The 23686-nt window shown below is 43.0% G+C and overlaps 1 protein-coding gene across 2 annotated transcripts in view; it reads left to right on the forward strand.

Moving 5' to 3' along the window:
* dntt (deoxynucleotidyltransferase, terminal) overlaps positions 1-23015 on the forward strand; it is a 99580-nt gene extending 76565 nt beyond the window's left edge. The window contains exon 11 of one of the 2 annotated variants that reach the window (XM_085800545.1): positions 22691-23007. In XM_085800545.1, the coding sequence (XP_085656671.1) occupies positions 22691-22777 (87 nt within the window). In that variant the 3' untranslated portion in view covers positions 22778-23007. Of the gene's footprint in view, positions 1-22690 lie in introns of both variants that reach the window. The other variant, XM_085800544.1, reaches the window with a different exon arrangement.
* The last annotated feature ends 671 nt before the right edge of the window (positions 23016-23686 follow it).

Below are 23686 nucleotides of genomic sequence, written 5' to 3' on the forward strand. Positions count from 1 at the left end.
CTCGTCCCTAATTTATGGTAGGGGCGCCGGGTCGATTGATACACGGGACGATTGATACACAGCGATTTCCTCGAAAACCACACAAGCTTGAGCCGTCAGATTTCATCACTACGTTCAGCACGCAACACCTACCAATCCCGGGAAAGCTCGTGAAATGACGTCACGCCATTCAAAAGTTATTTGCGCAAACCGGTTTTCGACTACGGAAAGTAAAATCTTACGTGCGGTAGTTTTTTTGTGATCAAAAGTCGTATTGTGTGTTTCATGCAATAATAATGTGACCCAACAACAGATGAATTCGTACATAAACAGGTCCTAATGCATACAATGTCATAGTTTTTAAGTTTAGAGGCAAAACAGGTTTAAGTGTCTGTAGTCGCTGGAGGGACGATTGATATACCTGTTTCAAATGTCCCTCACGCCACCATGCGTAATTGTGGTCACATTGCACGATCAATATCTGTATAAATCACCGAATTAATAACTGTTTTGCAATGAACAACAACTGATTTGAATGAACAACATATATTTTTAATGAACACCACATATTTTTACTGAACAAAACGTGTTTATGACATGAATCAACAGATATTCAGCAAGTGAGGGAAAAATGCCGAGGGTAAAATGACAATATGTTCAACTGTGTATCCATAAACATGACTTGGGACAGGGAAATAATGAAATGAAAATGCAGTCGTCCAACAACTCGTACAAAAGAAGAAAGGTGAGTTTAATCGAAATGCGGATCTTGACAATTACGCACGGGACAGAAATATTTGTTTGACCTATTTATATTGTGAGAAATTATGTGAAATTTTGGCAATGACGAGTACACTAGTATGGGTCCATGGCACTGGTCCGACCTCCCATTGGTTCGACCTCCCATTGGTTCGAACTCCCATTGGTCCGACAATCGGAGTAATGAGAGTTCGAACTAATGGGAGGTCCTCATTAGTTCGAACTGGACTAGTTATTAGCATTAGTCCAACTCTCCATTCCTACCGTTCACTATGCATTTATATAATTATTCATATAGGCTCCACCTGTCAATAAGACACACGTGGAAGAAGAGGTGCAGTTTATTGTGTTTCACCAACGAGGAGCTGTCATTACGCACGACTTTTACGCACTGCTGCGCGCTCATTAGTGTCCATAATTAAACCTTGACACTCGTATCAAATCAAACTTACATTACAGACAGATATACAGACAGGTGGATTGGCTTCTCTCTCTCTCTCCCACTCCGAACAGACAGACGGACGCAATCAGAAAGGAAACGGAGGCTGCGCATTGATCCTTTTTTCCTTTCTGGGATCAAACGGATCATGTGCATAATTAACTGCAAAACAAGCACTTCAAGCGTGATCTGACATATCAGATAGTGAGTATATAGCCTATACTAAGCATCTCTCATCACAGGAAAAAAAAGAGAGACAGACAGAGAGCGAGCGTCCTTTACGCTGAGATGCTCCTGGTTTCATCCCTATTACGCATGGTGTTTGTTTATGTTGTGATCAGTGTACACCTCTCATCTTTCTTACACAGGGTTTAAATACTAAATGTGAGTTTCTTTATTAGTTTATTCGTTTTTTACACTGGGCAGCGGTTCTCAGTGTATCAGATCAAACCTGATTAAGGATATTAGTAATTATTCGGCCACTCTGAGCTCGGACCTCCTGGACCAATGCCTGGTTTCCTCCTGGGAGAGGTCTGGCCTCTGGCGTCGCTATCTCCTCCGTACATGTCGAAGTATAAAATGACAAACTTGCAGTACAACGCCCGCGGCGCAGTTAAAGGTGAGGAGAGGAGCTCATTTGATTGGTGAAGATCTGAATCGGCTGTGTTAATCCCATTTCACGCCTTTCTCTCCTCCTCCTTTCCCACTCCCGCCTTGTCTCCTCCCTCTTTGCCATTTGCGCCGGTAGGAGGGACGAGGGGAGTGCCTACGCTGGCCTGCACCGGACAGCACTGTGCACCAATCTTGCAAAATGCGCCTGGACACACCCCGTTGGCGCGGCGCAGCTGCGTTTCGCCTAGACTGCGCTAGGTCTAGGAAACTAGGGCCCTGAATCTTCACTGCTTACAGTGAGCAATCCTACATCTACTCCCGGCGAGGCCTCTTTGCTGTGACCTTCCAAGGCAGTGTTGAAGAAAGTACTGGTGTCATCTCCTAGCAGAATAGGGAGGCCTCGCAGAACAAGTGTACGCCGTGCCGTCACATCTGAGCTCTCATCAAATTGCTCCACAATCCCAGACAATTTCTGTCCAATGGCACCTTTCTTGGACTTGAAGATTGTAGCGATCCAGAGCCTCAAAGAAGGCTGTCTCTAGGTGTGTGGTGGTGAGCCTGTTAAACTCAGCATTAACTTGTGTCTCTCTAAAAAGAGCTGGCCAACGCTTCTTCATCTCTGCCACTGGAGGTTCGTCGACCACAATCTCCCTTCTCCGCAGGGCAAAAGTCTGGTCCATCATTACTCCAATGACACTTGCACTCGGGTTCCGTTTTTTCGTTTCTTCCACTAGGTGCTTTCTCTCTTCCTCTAGCATGGCTTCATCATTCCCGTGGGGGAGATTCGGTAAGTAATTTGCCTCATTCCTTTTTGGTCTTTTGAGGCCTCTTAATGGCATGGCACCTCTTCTCCCTCCATTTACAGCAACCAAGACCAAATTATTTTTCCATCCAGAGCAGCCATCTCCAGAGCCTCGTTCTGTCAGGCAGGGATGCTTGCGTATGAGCGCTAAAGCCACAGCATACATTTGTGGTTCTTTTGGATACGCCTCATATTTGAAGATCTCTTCAGCAAGCATCTGATAAATTAAATGCTTCATATGTCTTGGTGGATTCAGGCCTCTTTGGTCCTGTAGATATGCAGCATTAGCCTGTCTCAGTTCGTGTTCCACCTCAACTGGGAAGTTAGGAATGTCAAAAGGATCTGGAAACTGTTCTTTTCTTATTGTTGCTGAAGATGAAGGGTGAAGGGTGGTGGATGGACTCTCAATGGATGGAATCTTGAAATTTCCTGAGGCACCAGTTTGAGTGTCAAAGATGGGGAACATGTCGAGTGTCAACAATGGAATGACCTTCATAGTGGCTCTTTCATCAGATAGGTCTTCTATGTCATCAAGGTTGGTGAAGGGGGAATTATGGAATTTAGTGTCTTCGTACTGAAGTTTGAAGTCATCTTGCAGCTGGCATTTTTCTTTTACTTTCATCCTCAGCTCTTCAAGTGTTTCTAGTTTGTTATTCAGTGACAGTTTCCTTATGTCATCTTCACTTAAGATTATTCTCAATTTATAGGTGTCCATGATCCTTTCAATAGTTGCACTCTGGAGGAATGCCTCAAATGTTCACAACACCTGGGGCCTCATTTATCAAAGAGGGTGTAAAACTGCTACAAAATTTTTGCGTACGGCAAAAAGACGAAAATGGCGTACACCCAAAATATTTACACCTTTTTCAGATCAATCAAACTGTGCGTACGCACAACTCTCCGCAATTTCCCTTTGATACATCACACCGGACCCAAGAATGGTGCACACGTGAACGCACCTATTACTCCACCCCCAGAACGCCATATATGGTCAGCACGTGCATATTAATTAGTCATGTGCACTCTGTGGAGCGGCTACAAAGTGACAACACAGTGACAATGGAGACAATGGGCGGAGGGCGGGGGAAAGAAGCGGAACTACATGCACGCCAATATCGGGCAATAAATCAGTCAGAAAAATGATCTTGCATTTTAATAAGCTACAATAAAAACAAAAACCTCCCAAATCTCAACAAACGGGAGCAGAAAGAAGAATAATCTTATGTAATCTGCCCCTTTATCCCAGAAAATCTTTTTTTTTTTTTTTTACACCTCTAGATGTTAAAACAATGAAGGCTAAAGCAGGATTTCCATGATAGTTACCATTACTTTGCACGCCTTTCTACTACATAGTTACAGCTCTACTGGACTTGGTTTAGGTCGTTTTCCATTACAGCTGAGTCCTTCACTGTTCCTCCTCAGGACCGCGTTGTCTCGCTCTTTATTCTCTCCTCTCGTCAGCTCCAAACTCACGTGCACCTCGTTAACTCAGGTGACAGAATAATAACAGTCTCAGTAGCTGTAGATCAGTGTGCGCTGCTGCCGGTGTGTTTTTAAACTTGGCGGGTTTGATCTAGCCTGGCTCTCGCCAGACCCTTGTAGTTCCGCAAAGCTACGCCAGAGGCGCTACGCTCAGCTTCGCACAAGGGTCTGGACTCGAGGCCAATGCAAACTTCTTCCCCGGAGCAAAAAATAATGAACCAATCAGGATCGCCGGGCGGGACTTTCTGAGGTGTGACGCAGAGCGATAGATATAACAGAGTGGCGACACTCCCATAGGACTCCGTTGTAAAAAAATGGCGGGCCGACTTCCGGGTTATGGAGCCCTCAATAGTTCCAAACATTCCTCCCGCGGCGCTGGACCACGTCTGTTTCTATGGCTGCACAGCAAGAAACTACTGAGCTACGTTGACGAAATACCGACCAATTTTAAGTTATAAAGTGGTAATAATCTTTCCCAAGTACAGTAACCATGTTGACTTAACAAAATAAAAATTATTAGACTGATCGGTTCATTGAAAAACATTTATTTATTTGCGTAACTCTGGTGATTTCAGTCCGTAGCCCAGAAGCAGCCCTGCTCACTTTTCATTCAAACAAACTAATGCCACTGCCACAGTTGTTAAATTTCATCAATGAGACCAACATAAATCTCTTCAAAATAATTTAACAAGCCAGCGGTAAACCTCTAAAAGCATGCGGATACGTTACTTGGCTCGTTTTCTCCGACGGGAGGACGGACGGTCGGCCCCGGCAGATCAGCTCAGTAGAGCGGCTGCTGCTGCTGTGACAGCCGCTGCCCCTGGTCCCCGGTCTGGGCTCACACAGACTCTGCACTTCTCCCAGAACAAACATCGGTGCAAGTTCCTAACAAACGTTATGAACTGACCACAGACTCCGGATTAAACGGTGACTTTCTTGCATGAACAAAATATTAAAACTGTGACGTGTTGACAGCGCTAAAGTCAGGTTTTGGCAGCTTTACTGCTGTGGCTCGGTTTCTGTTAGCCCGTCTATGAGGTTTTGCATTATACGTTAGCATTAAGCTAGCGGGCTTTATATTTAGTTGTGGTACTGGCTGTGTGTGTTTTGAACGTTGTTTCAAACTGTGTGGGTTTGATTGAACATCTTTTATGCTTAAATATATATATTCCCGCTTAATATATTGCTTTACTCCTCTTCTTATGCCATTTTTACTGTAGGGCAGGCTAATCTTCACTTTAGAGTGACAAATAAAACCTTGAAGCAACAAGATTTTGCCTTTTGTTTGAAAACTGACATTGATGTACATACAGTAATTCAGTAACAGTTGTAAATATACCTTTGTACGGTTTATTTTTTAATATTTACCGTCCAAAAGCAAGCTCAGTGCTGTCTGTCCCATAGCAGAACATGACAGCGGCAGCCTCGTTTGGAACTATTGGGAGCTACATGAACCGCGTGACCGCGCTGGCGGCGACATCAAAGGCTGTCGCCACTCTGTTATATCTATCGCTCTGGTGTGACGTAGCGCTGAAGCGACTGTTTGAGTTAAACAACAATGGCGGCTCGCAGTGAGTGGCTGAAGTAGCACGTCATTCAAGATAACGGACAAGTGGTTTATCCAATCACATACAAGATTTCTTTTACAAGGCCCCGCCTTCTGAAATGAATCGCCTATGGAGCAGTCCCAGACCCTTGTGCGGAGCTCAGCGTAGCTTAGCGGAACTACAAGGGTCTGGCGAGAGTCAGGCTAGGTTTGATCCTTGTCAGACGTCACACTATAGTGTGTAAAAGCAAAAAAGCAAAATCCTCAATCCGCTCTGTTTATCAATTAACATAGAGCCTAGTGTTATTATAGAGCGGGTTGGATTGCCAGCAGCAATGGTCCACCACTACCACAGTTAAAAATCCTACTGTGCTCTTCTAAATGTACTCCGCGCTCCTCTCTCCCTCTCACACTGCAGTTCTCTGACTCAGCAACGGTGTCGCCAATTCCTCCTGTTCCTCAAAAAAGGTGTAAATCACGGTACGCCAGGGTGAAAATGGGTGTAAATGTCCGCACTTTTTCCCGTCAGGTTTTGGTTTGATAAATCCCAAATTTGGCGGAGAAAAGTGCGTACGCACAAAACGAGGGAAAAAGGCTGTAAAATAGGTGTATCCACAATGATAAATGAGGCCCCTGGACAGATATGTAGATCATTGGGCCAGTTGAAGGACTGGGACCCCAATTTCCACCGGGCAGCGCTACGGCACGTCTCGGTTCCACCGCGTGTTTTCCTAGTGACCTTACTTTCTTAAGTTTTAATATTTTTTCATGCAAGAAAGTGACAGTTTAGATTCCCAATCTGTGGTCAGTTTATCCAAATAACGGCTGTAAGTAGATTTGCTCCGATGTGTTTGGAGAAATGTAGAGCCACTGTGGGAGCAGCCGCGCGGCACCAGCCGTCACACAGGCAGCATGCGGGGAGCTGAGCTCATCAGCCGGTCAACCTCCATCCTCGTCCCGGGGAAGAAAACGAGCCGAGCAACTTACCCACAGGTTTTTAGAGGTTTACCGCCGACTGGTTAAATTATTTTTAGAAGATAAATGTCTTGTTGATCAAATCTAACAATTGTGGCCGTCACATTAGTTTATTTGAATGAAAAGTGAAGCTTCAGGTGTGTGTTGGACAGAAGAGCAGCACTACCTCGGGGCTCTATACGTACAAAAATCAACACATTTACTTCAATAAATAAATAAATGGTGGCAGGTGGAGGGGCTGACTGACAGAGATGAGAGATGGTGAAACCCTGTTTTTTTTTCTGTGAGAGACTGTGGCGGCTAATTAATGGGAAACACTGGTATAGTATGCCATTTCCAATACAGCCACAGTGTCACAGCATCAGCTGCACTGCTGTGGAGAGTTTATGCGCGCTCCCGCAACAGCTTGGCTGATGGCGGGGTATTCCTTGATCCTGCCTCAAGTTCCTTTAAATGATAATTGTTAGTTTGTACTTGAGATATCACAAGAGGATAATTTCATAAAAATGTTATTAAATTGTCAGTCATCAAATTATTTAATGAAAATATAGCAGATTTGAGGTGAATACTCAGAAACAAAACCATGCAAAGCTGGATAATGGTTCCAGGTCGGCGGGGCTTGGTCAAGGGGGCAGTTGTCGGTCTGAGAAGTGAAGCTCACTTCCGCGTTCAAAAAACTGCAATCCCCTCGGCTTCCTCTGGGGGCTGGCTCCAGAAGGGAGCAACTCCAATTGAGCCCCATGTTAAAATAGCCGACTTTACAGCTTACATAAACATATTTACAGCCTGGTACATTTTATTTTTTTGGTCTCAACCGATAGTTTCTACCCCCGCACACACTCAGAGGGGGGTGAATTTTTTAAAAACTCTACCGTTTTACTGTTATTAGGTTTAAAATTCTGGCCAATTAGGGCGCGGAAACGTTGAGTGACAGGTCCGGAGACCGTTGCTATGAGGCCAGTGGGCGGGTTCTCGGCTAACTGCTGCACCTCTCCAAATATGGCAAGTAAAATCCAACATGGCGCAGTTCAAACCCCCGTAGTAGCGGCACAAAACAGACTCCCCCAAACCAATGGGTGACGTCACAGGTGCTACGTCCATTCTTTTTACAGTCTATGGGCTTGGTGACTGCTTTGTTGTGACATCACAAAGTCATAAAAGTCTTGATGGATGGTTTTAGGTACAGTTTCTGATTACCTTCTGTGTGCTTTTCACTGTGGACTGAGGCTTATACTTTTACAGTATAAATATATATATAATCTAGACTTGCTTTATAATCAAATAAGTCATTGAAATAGCACTTTAAATAATATAAGACCTTTAAAATCAGTTTTCCATGTCTTTCCACGTGATGCTGCAGCCATTGGAAAGATAATTATGAGCACAAATGTGTGAGAACCCTGCTTCTGCCCTCTGCTTCTGCCCTGCCTATCCCTGTTCCCACCCTGCAAGTAACGACGCCCCCATGACAACTGAACATGCAAATATGGACATTCATTTCAGGATACAGTTGCCATGTGACTGGGTCATTCCAAGTAGAGGTCAGAGAAACAATTAACAATTATAGGAATCGCTGGGGAGTGTGGAGTGGGAGGGCTGCTGCAATAATAGTGCTGCATAGTGCTGAAGGAAACCTGGTGTCACAGAGCCAGTTAATAAATGCTTTGGTTTTATTCTAATTCATTTGTAAAATGATAGTCAGATACTCCATCTTTCTTTCTCTGAGTTTCCCATGTCTTTTGTTGCATTTTTATTACAGGAGTAAAATGGTGTTTGATTGGAGTAAATTGTGGCGCTCCATCACTCATGCTGTTCACAACCACAAAGAGTGTGCAGCCGTGCTAGCAGCTCTGTGAGCCTGCTGTACTTTGGCACAGCAGTGCTTCGAGCTAAACACCACTGTCAGGATGCTACTGTACATGCTGGTTTCAGAAGCATTAGTGAACTGCTAACATGTGATGCTACATGACACAGTGCCATGTACTGTAGGTGTAGAATGTTTTTTGTTCCTGCCTTTGTTCATGGGGAAACTAGGGGCTAAATACAGTATCACAGGGAGGAGGGGATCTAAAAAAAAACCTCTTGTAATTGAATTGTAATTGAAGTTGACAGGAGAACTATATTTTTCCATGCAATAGGTGCCTAGTGAAGCTTTCAGAGGCTGGCATGTGATGCTTGATGTGGGAACGTGCTAAGGGAAGACAAACAGTCGTGACAATAAAACAAGGGGGAGTGACTGACTGATAGAGACACATGAAGAGAGGGAAAGAGACAGGGTGGCTCTGCTGCCTTTCCCACAGACTGTTATCCCTGACGAGGCTGTGTCAGCAGGATGGTCATCTAATCAGCCTTCACAGTGGGACAACTACATCAGTTAGCGTCAATGATAAATCATATTGACAGCTATTGCCTGGCAGAAGGGGGGTAATGATAGAGGAGGGGATGTGGAGCTGTTGAAAAATAGACTGAAATTAAGGGGAATTAAGGGGGAAAGAAGAGTGATGGATGTGGAAAATGTCTAAAAGAGGTACATTCAGGATAATTGCATGAATATTACCTGCACTCACTGTACTTGAATTCTACCGCCCCCTCTTTCCTCGATGTCACCCGATTCACCGCTGCCACCTCACCCACTGCACCTCTGCCTCCACTTCTCCAGCTTCCCATCCACCCACACAGTGCCTGTTACGAGCGCTTAATGGGTGGAAAAAAAAGATGGGAAGTATTTATAGATTCTATTGAGCCTGTGTTTTGCATGACTAAAAAAATGGAATTCAATAGCAAGCTATTATCCCCCCCCCTCCCACTGAATCCTGCAAACTGCTGTCTATTTATCTGGAATTAGAGTGTGCGGGAAAGAAAATGAGTTGACTCTGTGAACCTGGGAGAGTCCTAGGTATATGAAGAAATATAATGAGAGAGAAGAGGGCTGAACAAGGGTGTCGGCTCACTCAGGAGACAAATCCTGCTCCATTATTGATGAAGGTGAATGGCAGAAGGTTTCAGGAAGGCCCGGTTTTGGGCCATGTCGGCCTGTCGTGTAACATGAATTGACACGGTCGTTGCTGTTGCTGTCCGAGACTCTGGTTTCAGTTTGCCCCATGATTTATTTACAGGGACACTTGAATGAACAGTCATGTGGCGGATTCAGGCTTAACTTGTGGTCTCTGTGCTGTCATCTCCTCTATACTGTAAGGCAAGCCATGGGTAGAATTAGGGAAAATAAAGTAAATGATAAGTAATGTTGTAGTTAGAGATGTTTAATATAAATCTAAAACACTGAATCTCTAATCAGGGCTGACTACACATACTGCATTTAGTTGAAAGCTGATCAACCTCACTGAAACACCCAACAAGTCTATGAAACTAGCAAAACACAATGTGCATTAACACGCAAAGTGCTATTAACAGTGGTGCTGACCTGTCAGTTCACCCCAACACCTACTTACCTGAACTTTGTTGCTCCCTAAAATCATCTGACTTCCTCCTTTGCTCCCATCCTGACTACTGCTGCCACCATTCTGTACATTGTTTCAGGGAACATGCTAGGACAAATGATTTTGTTTTCCTTGGGATAAAGAATGCCATAAAGTGAGAGTAGCTATGTACTTCTCTTTATCGGAGGTAGATACTATAAAGGTAGCCAGGCGTGTATTTTGTCAAAACAAGTTAATCTCCACCCACTGTTATCCATCCTTCCTAAGGCTTTATACTTCCTGATGATGCTGTTATGACTGTTATGAGAATTGAAAATTGCAAGTAATCAGATGTGTTTTAAAACTTTTATGTTGAGGTTTTACAAGAGAAAAAAAGTTGAAGAAAGAAAAGAAAAAGAAAAAGTTTTGCTTTACAGATGCACATCCGGTTAGGTTTTGCTCTGGTTAAGAACTTTATTCACCCATTTTTCTTTAAGATTGGTCAAACCAAGCAATCAGAGCCTGACTTAAAGTGGAACAGATTTTACACATCAAAGTATATTTACAGGTGTTTGGGCTGAATACTACAAAAACATTTGTATAAACTGTAATAAACTGAGCTCAACAGATGTCTGTATCTGTAGCTGCTCAGTAGTTTAGCAGCTCCAGGCTTCTTTAACCCTGCTAGAGCAGAACAAACCTGATCCCTGAATGCACGTGGGCTGCTGAGTTGAACCCTTCTGAAATTGTCCATGTTACAGTTGAGCTGCTTTAGAGACCATAACTGTTTTCTCTACCACATGAAGGGCTGCCAGTATTTTTAATATAGAAATATCTAAATGTCTGATGTAAAAACATTGATGTCAGTAGATGAAGGTGATTCAGCCTGTGCCCAGTTCATGACAGGTTGTACATGAGTTATTCTAAACACTGTTCACAAATGAGAGCCGTCCTGGGCAGAGGTACAGTACTGTATTGCATTTTCTCTTCACAAAACCAACAACTCTGGTTTGTCTGGATGAAATATGAGAGGGCAAAGAAAAGATTAGAAGCCACAGTTCATGTCAGGCTCTATTTTTGCTATGGTACAGTCCAGAGGATGTGGCAAATGATTTTTTTTTTGTCAGCTTGTGTCTACAGTGACAGTGTGTTAGAACCAGGGTGTGATTAGGAGGAATACATTCATCAGCCAGTGTAGGCTCTGACATGACATGAGTCATGACAAATCAGATCTCTTCTGTTCATTTCCTTTTAAAGCAGACTGCTCTAAGCAACCACACTCTGGCTGCTTTGTGATAGAGAGAAAAGTTCAGAAGTTTTAGGATCTCTTGATGTGTGTTCGTGAAAGAAAATAAAAATAACACACAAACTGACTGACTGTTCACCCTGATAGTGTATTATACCTCTTGCACATTTTAAGTGTTCAAATCTACTCTTTTGAATCAGCATTATCATTATTAATATTATTGGAATTTTAGTCATGTTTAAGAGATATTTGTCTTTTGACTATTTGATGGTGTATTAAATTTGATATATTTTCACGAATTTGTTAAATGAAGGCTAGTACATAGTCCTCTGGGTCTCCGTCCTCTCAGAGACCCTTAATCTTCAAACTTCATTCAATGAAATATGGAACCTTTCAATTTTCAACTCATTTTTACTTGGTTGCCATGACAACAGTGTGACATTAAACTGTTGGTGAACCTTCAAAGTTGTAACAGTGGTGAGCAGCTGGTTGTTTTAATCAGTAGTTGCCCTACCACCGTCGACAGAAGCCACAACGGTAAAATAAAGAAACTGAAGGAGAGAAGAAGTGTGGACGCTCAGCCAAAGAACTGGATGGCACCATGACAGACGCCAAATCAGGAAGGACATCTCTGAGCTCACACTGCAGCTGAAGAGGGCTCATGAGGATCTGGAGATCCACACCGCCAAACTACAGACCATGAATCACCCAGAGGATACAGGCTATGTAAAAAGGCTTTAAGGTTCTCAGTCAAACTGCAGAGGGAGCAGGCCACTCTGATGAAAAAAGGTAATCAAGCTTCTTCCCTGCAACGCAGAGGTCCAGTCCCACTCTGCATAGGCTCGGGAGGTGGAGAAGCTCAACTTCCCTCTACAGAAACTCTAGACTCAGAAGCTGCAGCAGGCCCAGAGTCTGAGGACTTCTGCCAAGGATAAAAGCCCCATCAGTACCAGTGAAGAAAAACCCACAGGGACCAGGAACAGCAGACGGGCCAGCAAGAACAAGCTATCAGAGAAGAGGCCGCAAAAGGCCTGAAGACAGCTGGAACAGTGAGGTCTTCTCTCCAGGAATCAGCCCAGAAGCTCCAGGACATCCATGGGCCACAACAACATGGTCACCACGGTGAATGCTGTAAAGAGCTGCATCCAGGAGATGGTGGACACGAGGGCCAGGAAGAAGAACCGCTGGCTTGAACAGGCTCTTTGGACACACTGGGTCCAGATGAAGCCTCGACTCTACTCTACCTTTCCCCTCCCCTCTCTCTCTTCCTTGACCCACTCACAGGCTGTCGTTGTCCAGTGTTTGCTCATGGTGGGAACTGTTTGGTCTTAATGCTTCTCTTCCTAGTAATTTCCCTCAATAAACATTTAATTGAATTGAACCTCTGTGCTGTTTCTCTCTCTGCTGCAATGAGATAATGTTTGAGTGATGATAAAGGAAAGTGTACAGATGCCTGTTCATGTAAAGATAAGAAAAGCCTACAGTTGTTTAATTTGTCAACAGAGAGCTGGAGATGATGCCTCATGAACAAATTATTATGGTATGTCTATATCCAGAGGTATAGATTTTTACATTCCTTTTCCTCCTACTGAGTACTACTGTATTTCCAAAACAGGACTCTTATACATACAGTATAAACAACAGTACAGATCAAGCAGGAGAGAAGAACCCAAGTTAAAGTTGAACTAAAATGACCTCCTCACAGTTCTCTGCTTTTACCATTCAGGCTAGTTTCCGATAACATCCTTGTTTATCTGGTGATATTTTCACCAAAATCTAACAATTTCACCACTGAGTTGAAGTAAAAGGTTAAAGTCCCATCAAAGAGTTATTGAGATGTAATGTCCATGATGCTGAGGCATAAAATGTGATCTCAGAGAAAGGTGAAGGTGACAAAGCAAAGTTATAAACAGCATTCAAAGTGACTAGAGCTGTTGACTGACAGTGTAGGAGTTGTCCTTCATTGGTTTTTCTCCTGTGATGAATAGTTTACAGTCTGATTTTCAAAATAACACAAAATATATCCCACTGACTAAAATCTCTGCCCAAAAGGGAGAACTACTTAATAGAAAAGTTGTCAAGTATAAAGTATAATAATTTTCTTTTAAGTGTATTGGAGCATTACAGCCTTGGACTGCACCAAAATTAGGAGACACACATGTAGGCTACACTAAACTAAAAATATATATCAATAAGGTTATCAAAATATGCAGAGAAGTAGATTATTACAATTTTATTTTCATTTGATTATTATCACATTATTAAACTGTACTGATAAATTATTGGATTAGCAACATTTTAATGTTTAGCTCTAGACTTATTAATATTATTGATCCCAAAGGAAATTCAGGTGTACTGAATATCAGCGTGTTCCCCTTCTTTTAATGTTTGATCCGCCACTGTGCATATTTGTATTTAAATGTAAATACAGATGATAGAAAACCATTCAGTTGACAGCATTAAAAAGTCCTGTGAGTTTTGGAGGAGCTGTTGTGTCCCCACAAATGTTCTTTTATAGTATGATTGAATAATTGTAGCTTCTAATCTTCAGGTGTTAACATATTCTTTCCACATCCAAAGACTTGCCGCTTCTCCCGTGGTGTGGCTTAACAAATGACTCAGGTTCATATCAATGAGAAAATTCCCAAACAAAGCTCATATTTTGCGAATGTGCTCTTTTAATTGAACCCAATGAAAGAAGTGCTGAGGTGGCAGCATCCGATCACACCGTCTGGAGCAGGAAACAAATTGGTCATGCAAAACCAGCTCCTCTTTAACAAACCAATTAATTATTTATGGGCTTCAGTGGAGCAGAGAAAGTTAATTTATTGTTATCATCAGAATAGTGTTCTGTTTGGGTCCATATGAGGGCGAGTCAAGCTACAATTACAGGCTCTGCAGATCAGAGAGAACTTCATACGACTGTGGCAAACAGCCAATCTGACGCGTCACTAGAGTTCACTAGATGTCTGCGGACTCCTGAGATGAACTCCACAAAGTGATGGCCTAATGAAATGCCAACAAATAAACAAACCAAAAAGATAGATTTTTGAGCAGAATAATCTTTTATAATTAATACTGAAAACAACATTTCCAAACTAGTTAATTCTGATGAGCTTTAAAGCAAAACCGCTGCTAACAAGCTGACTCTCATTTACATTGCAATAAGTATATCTTACCTTATATTACAGGGATAGTTAAACATTTTGGCAAATTGGCCCATTGCCCTATAGTTTTAGGAGAGGGTTCGTTACCTGTAATTGTCGGTGCAAGCTATTTTTAGAATGGCGGAGCAGAGCCGCGAGCTGCTCAGAGCTATGCTACGGAGGCTTTCATGGTTTCCCTCATCAAATACACAATCCAACAACTCCAAAACGCTCTCATGGACAAGATGTGACCTGCACATTCACCACACTATGAGATAATAACGGAACATTACGAGACAGAGTTGTTTTCGAGGTAAATTCAAGCAAAACCGTTGATGCGCGTTCCTGTCGGGGGCAGTTTTTTGGCAAGCAGTCTCTGCATTTACCTCTAAAACAACTACGTCTCGTAACATTCCGTTATTATCTCATATCTCAAAATGTTGAACTCTCCCTTTAACCATAATAAGTTACTGGACATACGAGACAACACTACACAAAAACACAGTGTATGACTGTGTAGGTCGATTGGTGAAACTGAGGATGTAATTGAAAGCTGTTGTGCTGTAAACAACAGTCATCAGGCTGTAGCGTTTTCTCTGTCTGCTCCTGTCTGCTCACATACACTCACCGTCTACTCAGTGCTGGTAAAATCGTTCTCATTTACATGTTTCTACTGAAAGTCAGCTGACCAAGTGACAAACAGTGGCCCATTGAGACTGCATGCTAACTTCTCAGCCATTTCAAAGAGATTTTTCTAAATAGCTATGAGTAACAGCTGATGGGGAAGCTCTGACTCATAATGTCGCATTTGACTGATAATTGTGAAACTGCTATAATTTAACACCAGTCATACTGTTATGAACATTTGTGATTAGCTATTGAGCTGGCCCTTCAAGTTCCATATACTAAATCCATCTACATTATGGAGTATGGTGCCAACAACAGTCTTGTGTAGTTAAACGGATTTTTGCTGCACAGGTCTGCTTAACAATGCCGAAGTGATCCAACTTAATTATCTTAGTAAATATCACATCTGTGTTGACCTTACCCATTGATCGAATGACATTTTCTGCATAGAGAGGAGGCTGGAGCGCATGTATGAGTCATGAGTCTATCGTTGGACTTTAAATGCGCGAGTCCACTGTTGGTTCTCTCTCTAACGCTCGCATGCACGGCCTGCATTATTGTGTGCATGGTGGTCACTGACCTGCTGTGTTGCTGCTGCGGCTTCATCTCTCTACGCTGGATATTGCTATGAATACCCAAGTGTTTGATTTCCTTTCATTATAAACCTTATTAACCACATTTGCCCTTGTTCAGAGCCAGACACACAGACACAGAGCTCACTGATGAAATGTTGCCCCTCACCTCTTTAATTATTGACATCATATCATTTTGGCCTGCTCTGGATTTCTGCCATGACCTATACATGTACATGAAACCTTCACTGTCTCCACATACAGTTATAGAAGAAGTTATGCTGTTAGGTTGTTGATATCACCATCAGATGTTTTCCTTGTCTACCTTTGCTGGGAACATGCGTTTCAAATATCGAAAAATTCAAGGCATCGAATCTCTCTGGAGACGCAGCCACGAGGTGTGAGACACACATGGCTGCTCTCATCTGTAAACATGTTACACACACACACACAGTTTCAAGGCCTAACTGATTGTCAGCGTTATTGCTTTTAACCATGCCCACAGTTCCTCTGTAGCCTCAGCTGAGGGTTTTTACCAGAGTACTTACTTTGACTGAAAAGATAATCATCACTCCCTGGACTTTAAGCTGTTGTTTAGTTCTGAAAAGTCTCTAAGCCTCTGCACAACACTGTCACATCATAAAAGAGTTATTTTAAAAGTGCAATTTTTAAAGTTCTCTATTTTTCAACAGCTTATCGGTGATAGATATTTCCTGCTGTCGTAGGGTTGCTAATTCAGAAAACTCTCCCTATGGGCTCTATCGGATATTATATGGTTTATTTAAATGCTTGTGCGGTTGTTAAGTTTGGACGACTTGCTGAGAAAAAGCCCTGTTATTAAAACAGTAAAACAACTTCAGTGTTTAAAATATATCAAATAGCAACTTTAAAAAGTGTGAACTTTTAATTTGCCAACAAATGATAGCTTCTTGACATTCACGCTGAGCAGGAAACAACTGTGCCACAACAGAACAAAGTGGTAATTTCTCTAGGTGTCAAAGTTCTGCTTTGACAACAATATAAGGACCCTGGAAAAACACCAAACTTTTATTACACTCTCTGACTCTGCGCTGTCTCTGTTCATTACCTTTGGGCAGCCTAATCAACTGAATAACTTTGATTTGCAAATGTTTACCCCTCCACAGGAGCAGAGAGCCATAACACCAGGGATGTCAAGTGAGGATCCCATTCTTTCTGATTAGGAATTCATTATTTGCTACCCTTCTGCCTCTCTGCCCAGTGCACGGGCTGATTAGCAAGCCGAGGAAGGATAGGTAATGACGATAACACTAAACTCAATAGCTGTTTTATAGGCTGCGGTGCTTTATGATGCTTGCACTAATTGCTGGTGTGATTAGCGAGGTGTCTGTGCCCTCTCTGGTTGCTCAAGCTGTCCTGTGAACTGAGCTCTCGCAGGCTGGAGCACAGGGGGAAGCGTGGGCGTACGGCGGATCGTTACAGGAGGAAGACACAGGGGCATAATTGACTTCCCACTTTTTCTGCCCCTGTCAGCCCTTTCCTGTGTGCCGCAATAAAGACAAATTAACTTAGAGGCAATCAAAAGATTTTTTTTCTTGATCTCCTGACAATAAAGTAATCTGTTTCTAACTGTCAATGAGAGGAAGAGAGTCCAAATGAAAAAAATAAAGGGAAGCAGAACATTAGCTGATTTGATAACCTGAAATTTGTGTGGAGAAAAAAAAAACATAGGTGTACCCGGGGCTCCTCAGGTAAAGGCTGCTGTCTCCGACACAAAGTGCTTCAGCTAAGAATATGTTCCTCCCACCATTAGACCTGTGAAAATAAAGTAGATTTAAATGGACGCCTTTGAAAGCTTTATGTGCGTCTGCCATTTAGTTTGACCTCAGCACTTGTGCTCTTGATACGGGGTCGTTGCTTATGTAGCCGAGCAGACAGTGATATAAGAGCCATTTTACTGAGGTTTTTTCTTGTCCAGGTACATTTTCCTACCAGTGAGTTTGTCTGAGTAGATTTGCATGGATTTCAGGTTGTGTTTGCATACTGCTCTGTGTGACCTTTCACTTGGTTCCCTGAACAGACTTCTGTGTTCTTTTTGTCTCTCTGCGTCTCTAAACATATTTCTCTCTGTCTGATACGTAGGCTTTCTGTGTTAAGATAATTCATCTCACATTATTTCATTATTTCTAACTTTGAAGTACATGCATTAGCTTGTGGACATGCAGTAACAGTCTACAACAAATCTGTGTAAACACCAAGATCAGAGTTAAACCTCCATCTGTGTTTGTCCATGGGCGTTGTGTTTGTTCATTATAATCTGCTCTGTAAAATATTTTAAGCATCTGTCGTAACAGATTTTTTACTATTTGATTCAGCAAGCTTTGGATAATTCATGTTTTCATCCTCGAATGTAGTTGCTGTGAAAGTTGGGCAGACACAAAGCTGCATTATAACTTTGGAGTCATGACTCTGGGCTACGATGGATTTCCTTCGGGATTAATAAAGTATTTATCTATCTATCTCTATCTACCTGGTGATCATGAATCCTACATTTAGTGACAAATGTGAAAGTGCATGTACAGTACTGTAAACTTTTTCAAAAAGGCCTCCAGAAATCTGACTTTATTTCTGAGCGTTCAAGGAAAACAAAGCCTTTTCACAACAACGACATCAGCCCGGCGAGGGCGGGTCCCACTTCGGTGCAGAGGACAACCTGTCATCTGTAACATTCTCCGTGATCACGCACTTTAAACTCCATATAGCCCATCATACAGCACAGCTGCTGTCATTAATGTGCTGGGTTCTCTCTCCTGCTCTGTGCCAGCTGTTTGTTGTTTACCAACTGAAAAGAGGGTGAAGAAGAAGAAGAAGCGGTGTTTGTGAAGGTCTCTGCAAATGTGAACATGAATTGTTTTCACATCAACATTGTGTTTCAAAATTTGGAGTTGATTTTGGCCAGACTTTTCAAAATTCAAACAACCTATGACTCTTCCTGAACGCATCCTGTGTTGGTTTTCTAAATGCAGCTCAAGCCCCTTTTAACTCCACCTTCCTGGGAGTTAAAGGGATAGTTCAATATTTTGGCAAATTGGCCCATAATCCCTATAGTTTTAGGAGTAGGTTTGTTACCTTTAATTGTCGGTGCAAGCTATATTTAGGACGGTGGAGCAGAGCCGCGAGCTGCTCAGAGCTACGCTATAGAGGCTAATGGGATTTCTTGGTTTCCCTCATCAAACTCATCAAATACACAATCCAACAACTCCAAAACGCTCTGTTGGACAAGTTGTGACCTGCACATTCACCACGCTATGAGATAATAACGGAAAGTTATGAGACGGAGTCTTGCTTTAAACATTTGACACTTTAGCTGTTGTGTTCATTAACTAGTTTGGTAACTTTGTCTTGTGTTTGGTGCTGGATATGTAGCATAGTTGCTCTCTCAGAAGCTGCCTGCTGTGGTTTGATTGATCTGAGATGAGGCCAGACTACAATTAAAAACAAGCTGAAGAAGTCTACAGCATCTGGGTCGGGTTGGTAGGGCCTGAGACTTTTGTTGTGATTGGCCGTTGAGCGTGGGGTTAGGGTAACTTGCTCTCATGTGCTCCCTGAAAGACTTCCAGAGACGCAGCAACTCGCCAGCCAGGCTGATCTGACAGTTCTGATTCATACAGTAAACACTGGTCTCTTCTGCTCATCAGCTGCAGCACAAAGGCTCATGGGTATCACAGTATTGACAGTCATCTTGGGCCAGCCTTGGGGAAATAAACACAATTTCTAAAGAACACCGTGAACTCTATCTGCCCACTGACATGACCCCTCATCGAGGTCAGTCTGGCTTTCATTAAAATCAATGTCTTGACTTTCACTGCAAAATCTTCACCATTTGACTTTTCTTACAAATACAGAAGAAAGAAACTGCTGTGTGTTAAGTTTCAATGTGCATGATGCAGTGTATCTGATTACCTTGTTTTCTTTTTTATAAACTCAGCAGGACATTAACTCAACTCAAAATGAATTAAAAGATCATATTATCCATTCTTAAATGAGACGATGACTTTGAGTTGGCAGATTGAAACATATAAAGTCTAGATGATGCCTGTGTTTATGAGAGTTTCATCTCCCCAGTGTTGAAAAATGCTGATTTGATATTGAGATTCCTTCATGCTTCCGTCCTTCAACCGTTTTGCTGGCAGGCTGGATGGTCGGGCAGAGCAGCTTTCCAGGTCGTCCCTCCGCCTCTTTGTCTCTCTGCCTCCCTCTCTCTCTTTGATGTGTCGTTTGAGGCGGGCTGGAGTCGGGCAGGCGGCCATGTCCATCAGCTCCATCCATCAAGCGTTGGGCCGGGTGGCAGAGAGAGGATGACGGGCAGCAGAGAAGGGGCAGATGTTTTGCAGGAACTGATATGTGTTCACGTCCATGAGGGATGTCATTACGCGGCGGACAGAGAAACATGTAGCTGATTAGCGGCTAATTAAGTCAAGGACACTGGCTCGCAGTAACACACACCTCTCCCATTCTGGCTTGTGGAGCTGATGGCCTGCCAGTCACTGAGAACCTGAGTGTCTCACACTGATAACCTGCCTTTCTAATTAACCGCTGCTCTGTTCCCAAACTCTAAGCTCCTTTTGATAAACCACAAAGCTCCGGAATAAAAGTCGCTTCTGCCATTTGAACTGTAGTTCCTCTGTGAATGGCTAAAGGGCAGAACTCGGAGGTACATAAGGTTTGTGGATTTATCTCTCAGTGAGCCCACACTGAGTTGTGCTAAGTAAATAAAGCAGCATCTCCCTGGGGGCATGTAAGGATTGCAGGAATTGAGGAAAGTGGACAGTGCAGCGGAGAGAGGGCTTTAGCCCTGATCCAGGACAATGGCTAAATTGGTAATGTTGAGAATCGCAGCTGTGCCCTGTGTTTTCCTCTTCAGTTGTGTTTTCCTGAGTTTCCACTGAGCAATAAGCCCGGCCATGTGCTGCTGTAGGAGACAAGAGAAATGTGGCTACACTACAAATCACATCAGCCTCGTCCAGCGCTCTCCTTTCACTCCTGTTTTTCTTCAATTCCTCCTCCACCTTCTACCTCTTCTTTTTTTATCACTTTATCTTATATTTCATATTAATGTTTAATAGGGTAAAGCTTACAGCGCCATAAATTGTGGCGCTGTGTGTCTGCATTTCATGTGTTTGGAGTGGTTAGAGCAGTAAATGGGCTCAGGTTATGAGAACAGTGAAAGAATACAGGCGGCAGTGGACCACTTAATGAGCCTTGGGATTGTTTCACTCAAATATGAATACTGTTCACCAACAATACGCAGTTGTTTGTGAAAGAGAGATAATGAAAACACTTAAGTGTGATTGTGTGCATAAAATAAAAAGAGACAAGAGGATGAGTGATGGAAACAGATGTAACCTTACATTTCCTCAGCTTATCAGAAGGGGCATTTTGCTGTATTACATCGATGGTTTTCATTTTTGAATTTAGAGACATCATTTTTTATCAGGCCTGAGGTAAGGACTGTACAACAGGAGGGCAAGATAAGCAGCCAGATGAGGGTTCAGTCCTCAAATCTCAATAAACAATACATGTTTTTCTTTTGTCTAAGAACCATATTTTATATTTTTTCTTTGGAATCGATCAGTAATAGTTGCCCATCATTACAACCAAGGTGTAAAGCATGTTTATGCTCACAAATAAACTATCTAGCAGTATGGATGGTCACACAATGTACTGAAAAAAAGGGTTGCATAAACTCTAGTAATTTGTAATGTGTAAATCCATAAACCCATGCACCAGTTGCCTCGGTTTTATTTTGAAAGTATCCCTCTTATTTTAAGCGTATCACAGATAGAAGCGACTGTTTCCAGACCTTTCTCCTGCTGTGTATTTCTCAGAGAAGGACAGGATACAAGGACACATGAATTGACCATACAATATCAAACATGAAGTAGTGGGAAACCAACTTATTTCGACCTCTGCAGGCTTTTTGTTTGTTTGTGTTTCAGTTGCACTACATACAAGGACACATTCCTAACATCATCCCACTCGCTCTGCTCTTTGGCCCTGCAGTCTACAGTTAACCAAGTTTCTAATCGTCTTTTTAGAAGTGTGCATAAGTCTACCTGGGGAAACCAGATTCCTCTAATCTACTTACCCCAAATCCACAGTTCACAGAGGAAACACCTTTCCTTTTTACAAACCTTTTGAATTTGCTCATTTTCAATTATTATTCCAAGATAAAGTGATGAAGATGTTTTGACAAAGCCCTATTTTTTTCGGCTACATTTTCAGATCTAACATTTTGTCCAATGTCTCCATAAATTTGACAATTTATTGCCAAATCTAACTAACTGAGATCCACTAACCAGAATTAGACTTCAAAGCAGTGAACGGAGACTCATGCAGCGTGCACACAGACCTCTCCGCCGCATGGCTAACCTGTCATTTGCATTATAAAAAACAAGCCCGTACACAGGGAGACGTGTCTTGTAGTGTTTTTCCCCTCTCCTGGCTGCCTGCTAGTTGCTCTCGGTTCTCTCTGCCGTCGGCTGGCAGTGGGAGCTGACGTGCTCTTGGTTTTTCTGCCATCTCTTAGCAACGTGTCAGGTCCAGTTTAGCACTTGAAGGCAGGATGTGTCAGAATCACAGACCTCTCTCTCTCCAGGCTGTCTCACTCCCAAGGTGAGTCAGGCCTCGTCACCACTCCTATAGAGACATAACCCATCGCGTGGCGTTGGTCGAGGGCCAGCAGTTAATAGCCCTGTCAAGATTTGTCAGGGAAAATACTCATCTGCTGAAGAGTGCGATCACTTAGAGCAAGGTTAGAGTGTTTATGGGTTTGGAAGGGAGGTGGGCCAGCAAATGTAAATCAGCACAGTCACGGCATGTTTGGGCCTTGGCACAAAGTGGGCAAATAAAAATCCTAAATTGATATTGACAGCTTGCAGTGGAGACAGAAGTCCAAACATGAGGCTGTGATTACAAGACCTGAGCATTGTCAGGAACAGCTCAAGCTCAAAGTTTAGGATCTGTGGATCTGCTCTGGCGTCACTGAGACAAATTCCTGCACATTTCTGCACAAGTCAATGACTTTCTGTTTGTTTGTCCTCTCTCTAGAAAGAGTTCCTGGCAGCTATGACTGAAAAGGACATCTTTGCCCATCTGGGTCTCGAGTACATCGAGCCTTGGCAGAGAAATGCGTAGGCCTCGGCTCCTCCCCGGCTGGATGATACCCTCCGCGTACATCAGTGTTTATCCCATCTGCTTGCTGTTCTGCAGCTCTCCTGTGATTCACTTTCAAACAGCTTTTGATTTCTATACACTTTTTGTGTTGTTGTTGCCGTTATTGTTGTTGTTGTCTGGATTACATGCCGCTGTATGATTCATAATTCTTCTTATTCTCTATTGTTTTGTTAGCGAGTAAACACCCTCCTTTACCATTCATGTCTTGCCTGTCTGTAAGTGTTGTAATCATCGGCAGGACACAAAGACAAATCAGTCAGAGTACGCATCGCCTGGGGTGAGGTACATGAGGGGGGAGGAGGGAGGGAGGGGGGGAGCGCAGAGGGAAGGGGTGACCACAGAGGGAGAGAGAGGGAGGGTGGTGATGAAGAAGACAGGAAATGGAGGGAGAAGCGAGGGGGAGGGCAGCTTTTGTTGAGCAAAATGTTCTAATCACCCTCCTCCTGGCAGGAAAGTGCGCAGCGTGAAGCTGAGCCAGGTCTCCGGGGAATTGAGAGGCGGGTAATGAGCTTCAGATAGAGGAGCGTTCGGCGTCGCCATTTAGCCTCCATTTAAACTTACGTCCACTGGAGATCATTTAGCTGGCATTCCGCTATCCAAAGACCCATAGCCTCCGCTCTTGTTCCACAATGAATCCCCCTTCCCCAGATGCTCGGCTGAAATTAGAGGCAATCAGCTGCACCGGGAAATCATGAAGAATTCAGATGGAAGGTAAATGAGTCCACTAACCACATGGATGGATCTTGGCATTCACAGTGACTCTGGCTCCAGTGCATAAAACATCCATTATCTCAATGCTTTGACTTTGCCTTATGTTTTATGTATGACGGTTGTTTATCAAGATTTGTGTCCTTTTTTTTTTTTTTTTTC

The sequence above is a fragment of the Trachurus japonicus genome, chromosome 15 (assembly GCF_045865225.1).
Source record: "Trachurus japonicus isolate A0001 chromosome 15, Traja_1.0".
NCBI lineage: Eukaryota > Metazoa > Chordata > Actinopteri > Carangiformes > Carangidae > Trachurus > Trachurus japonicus.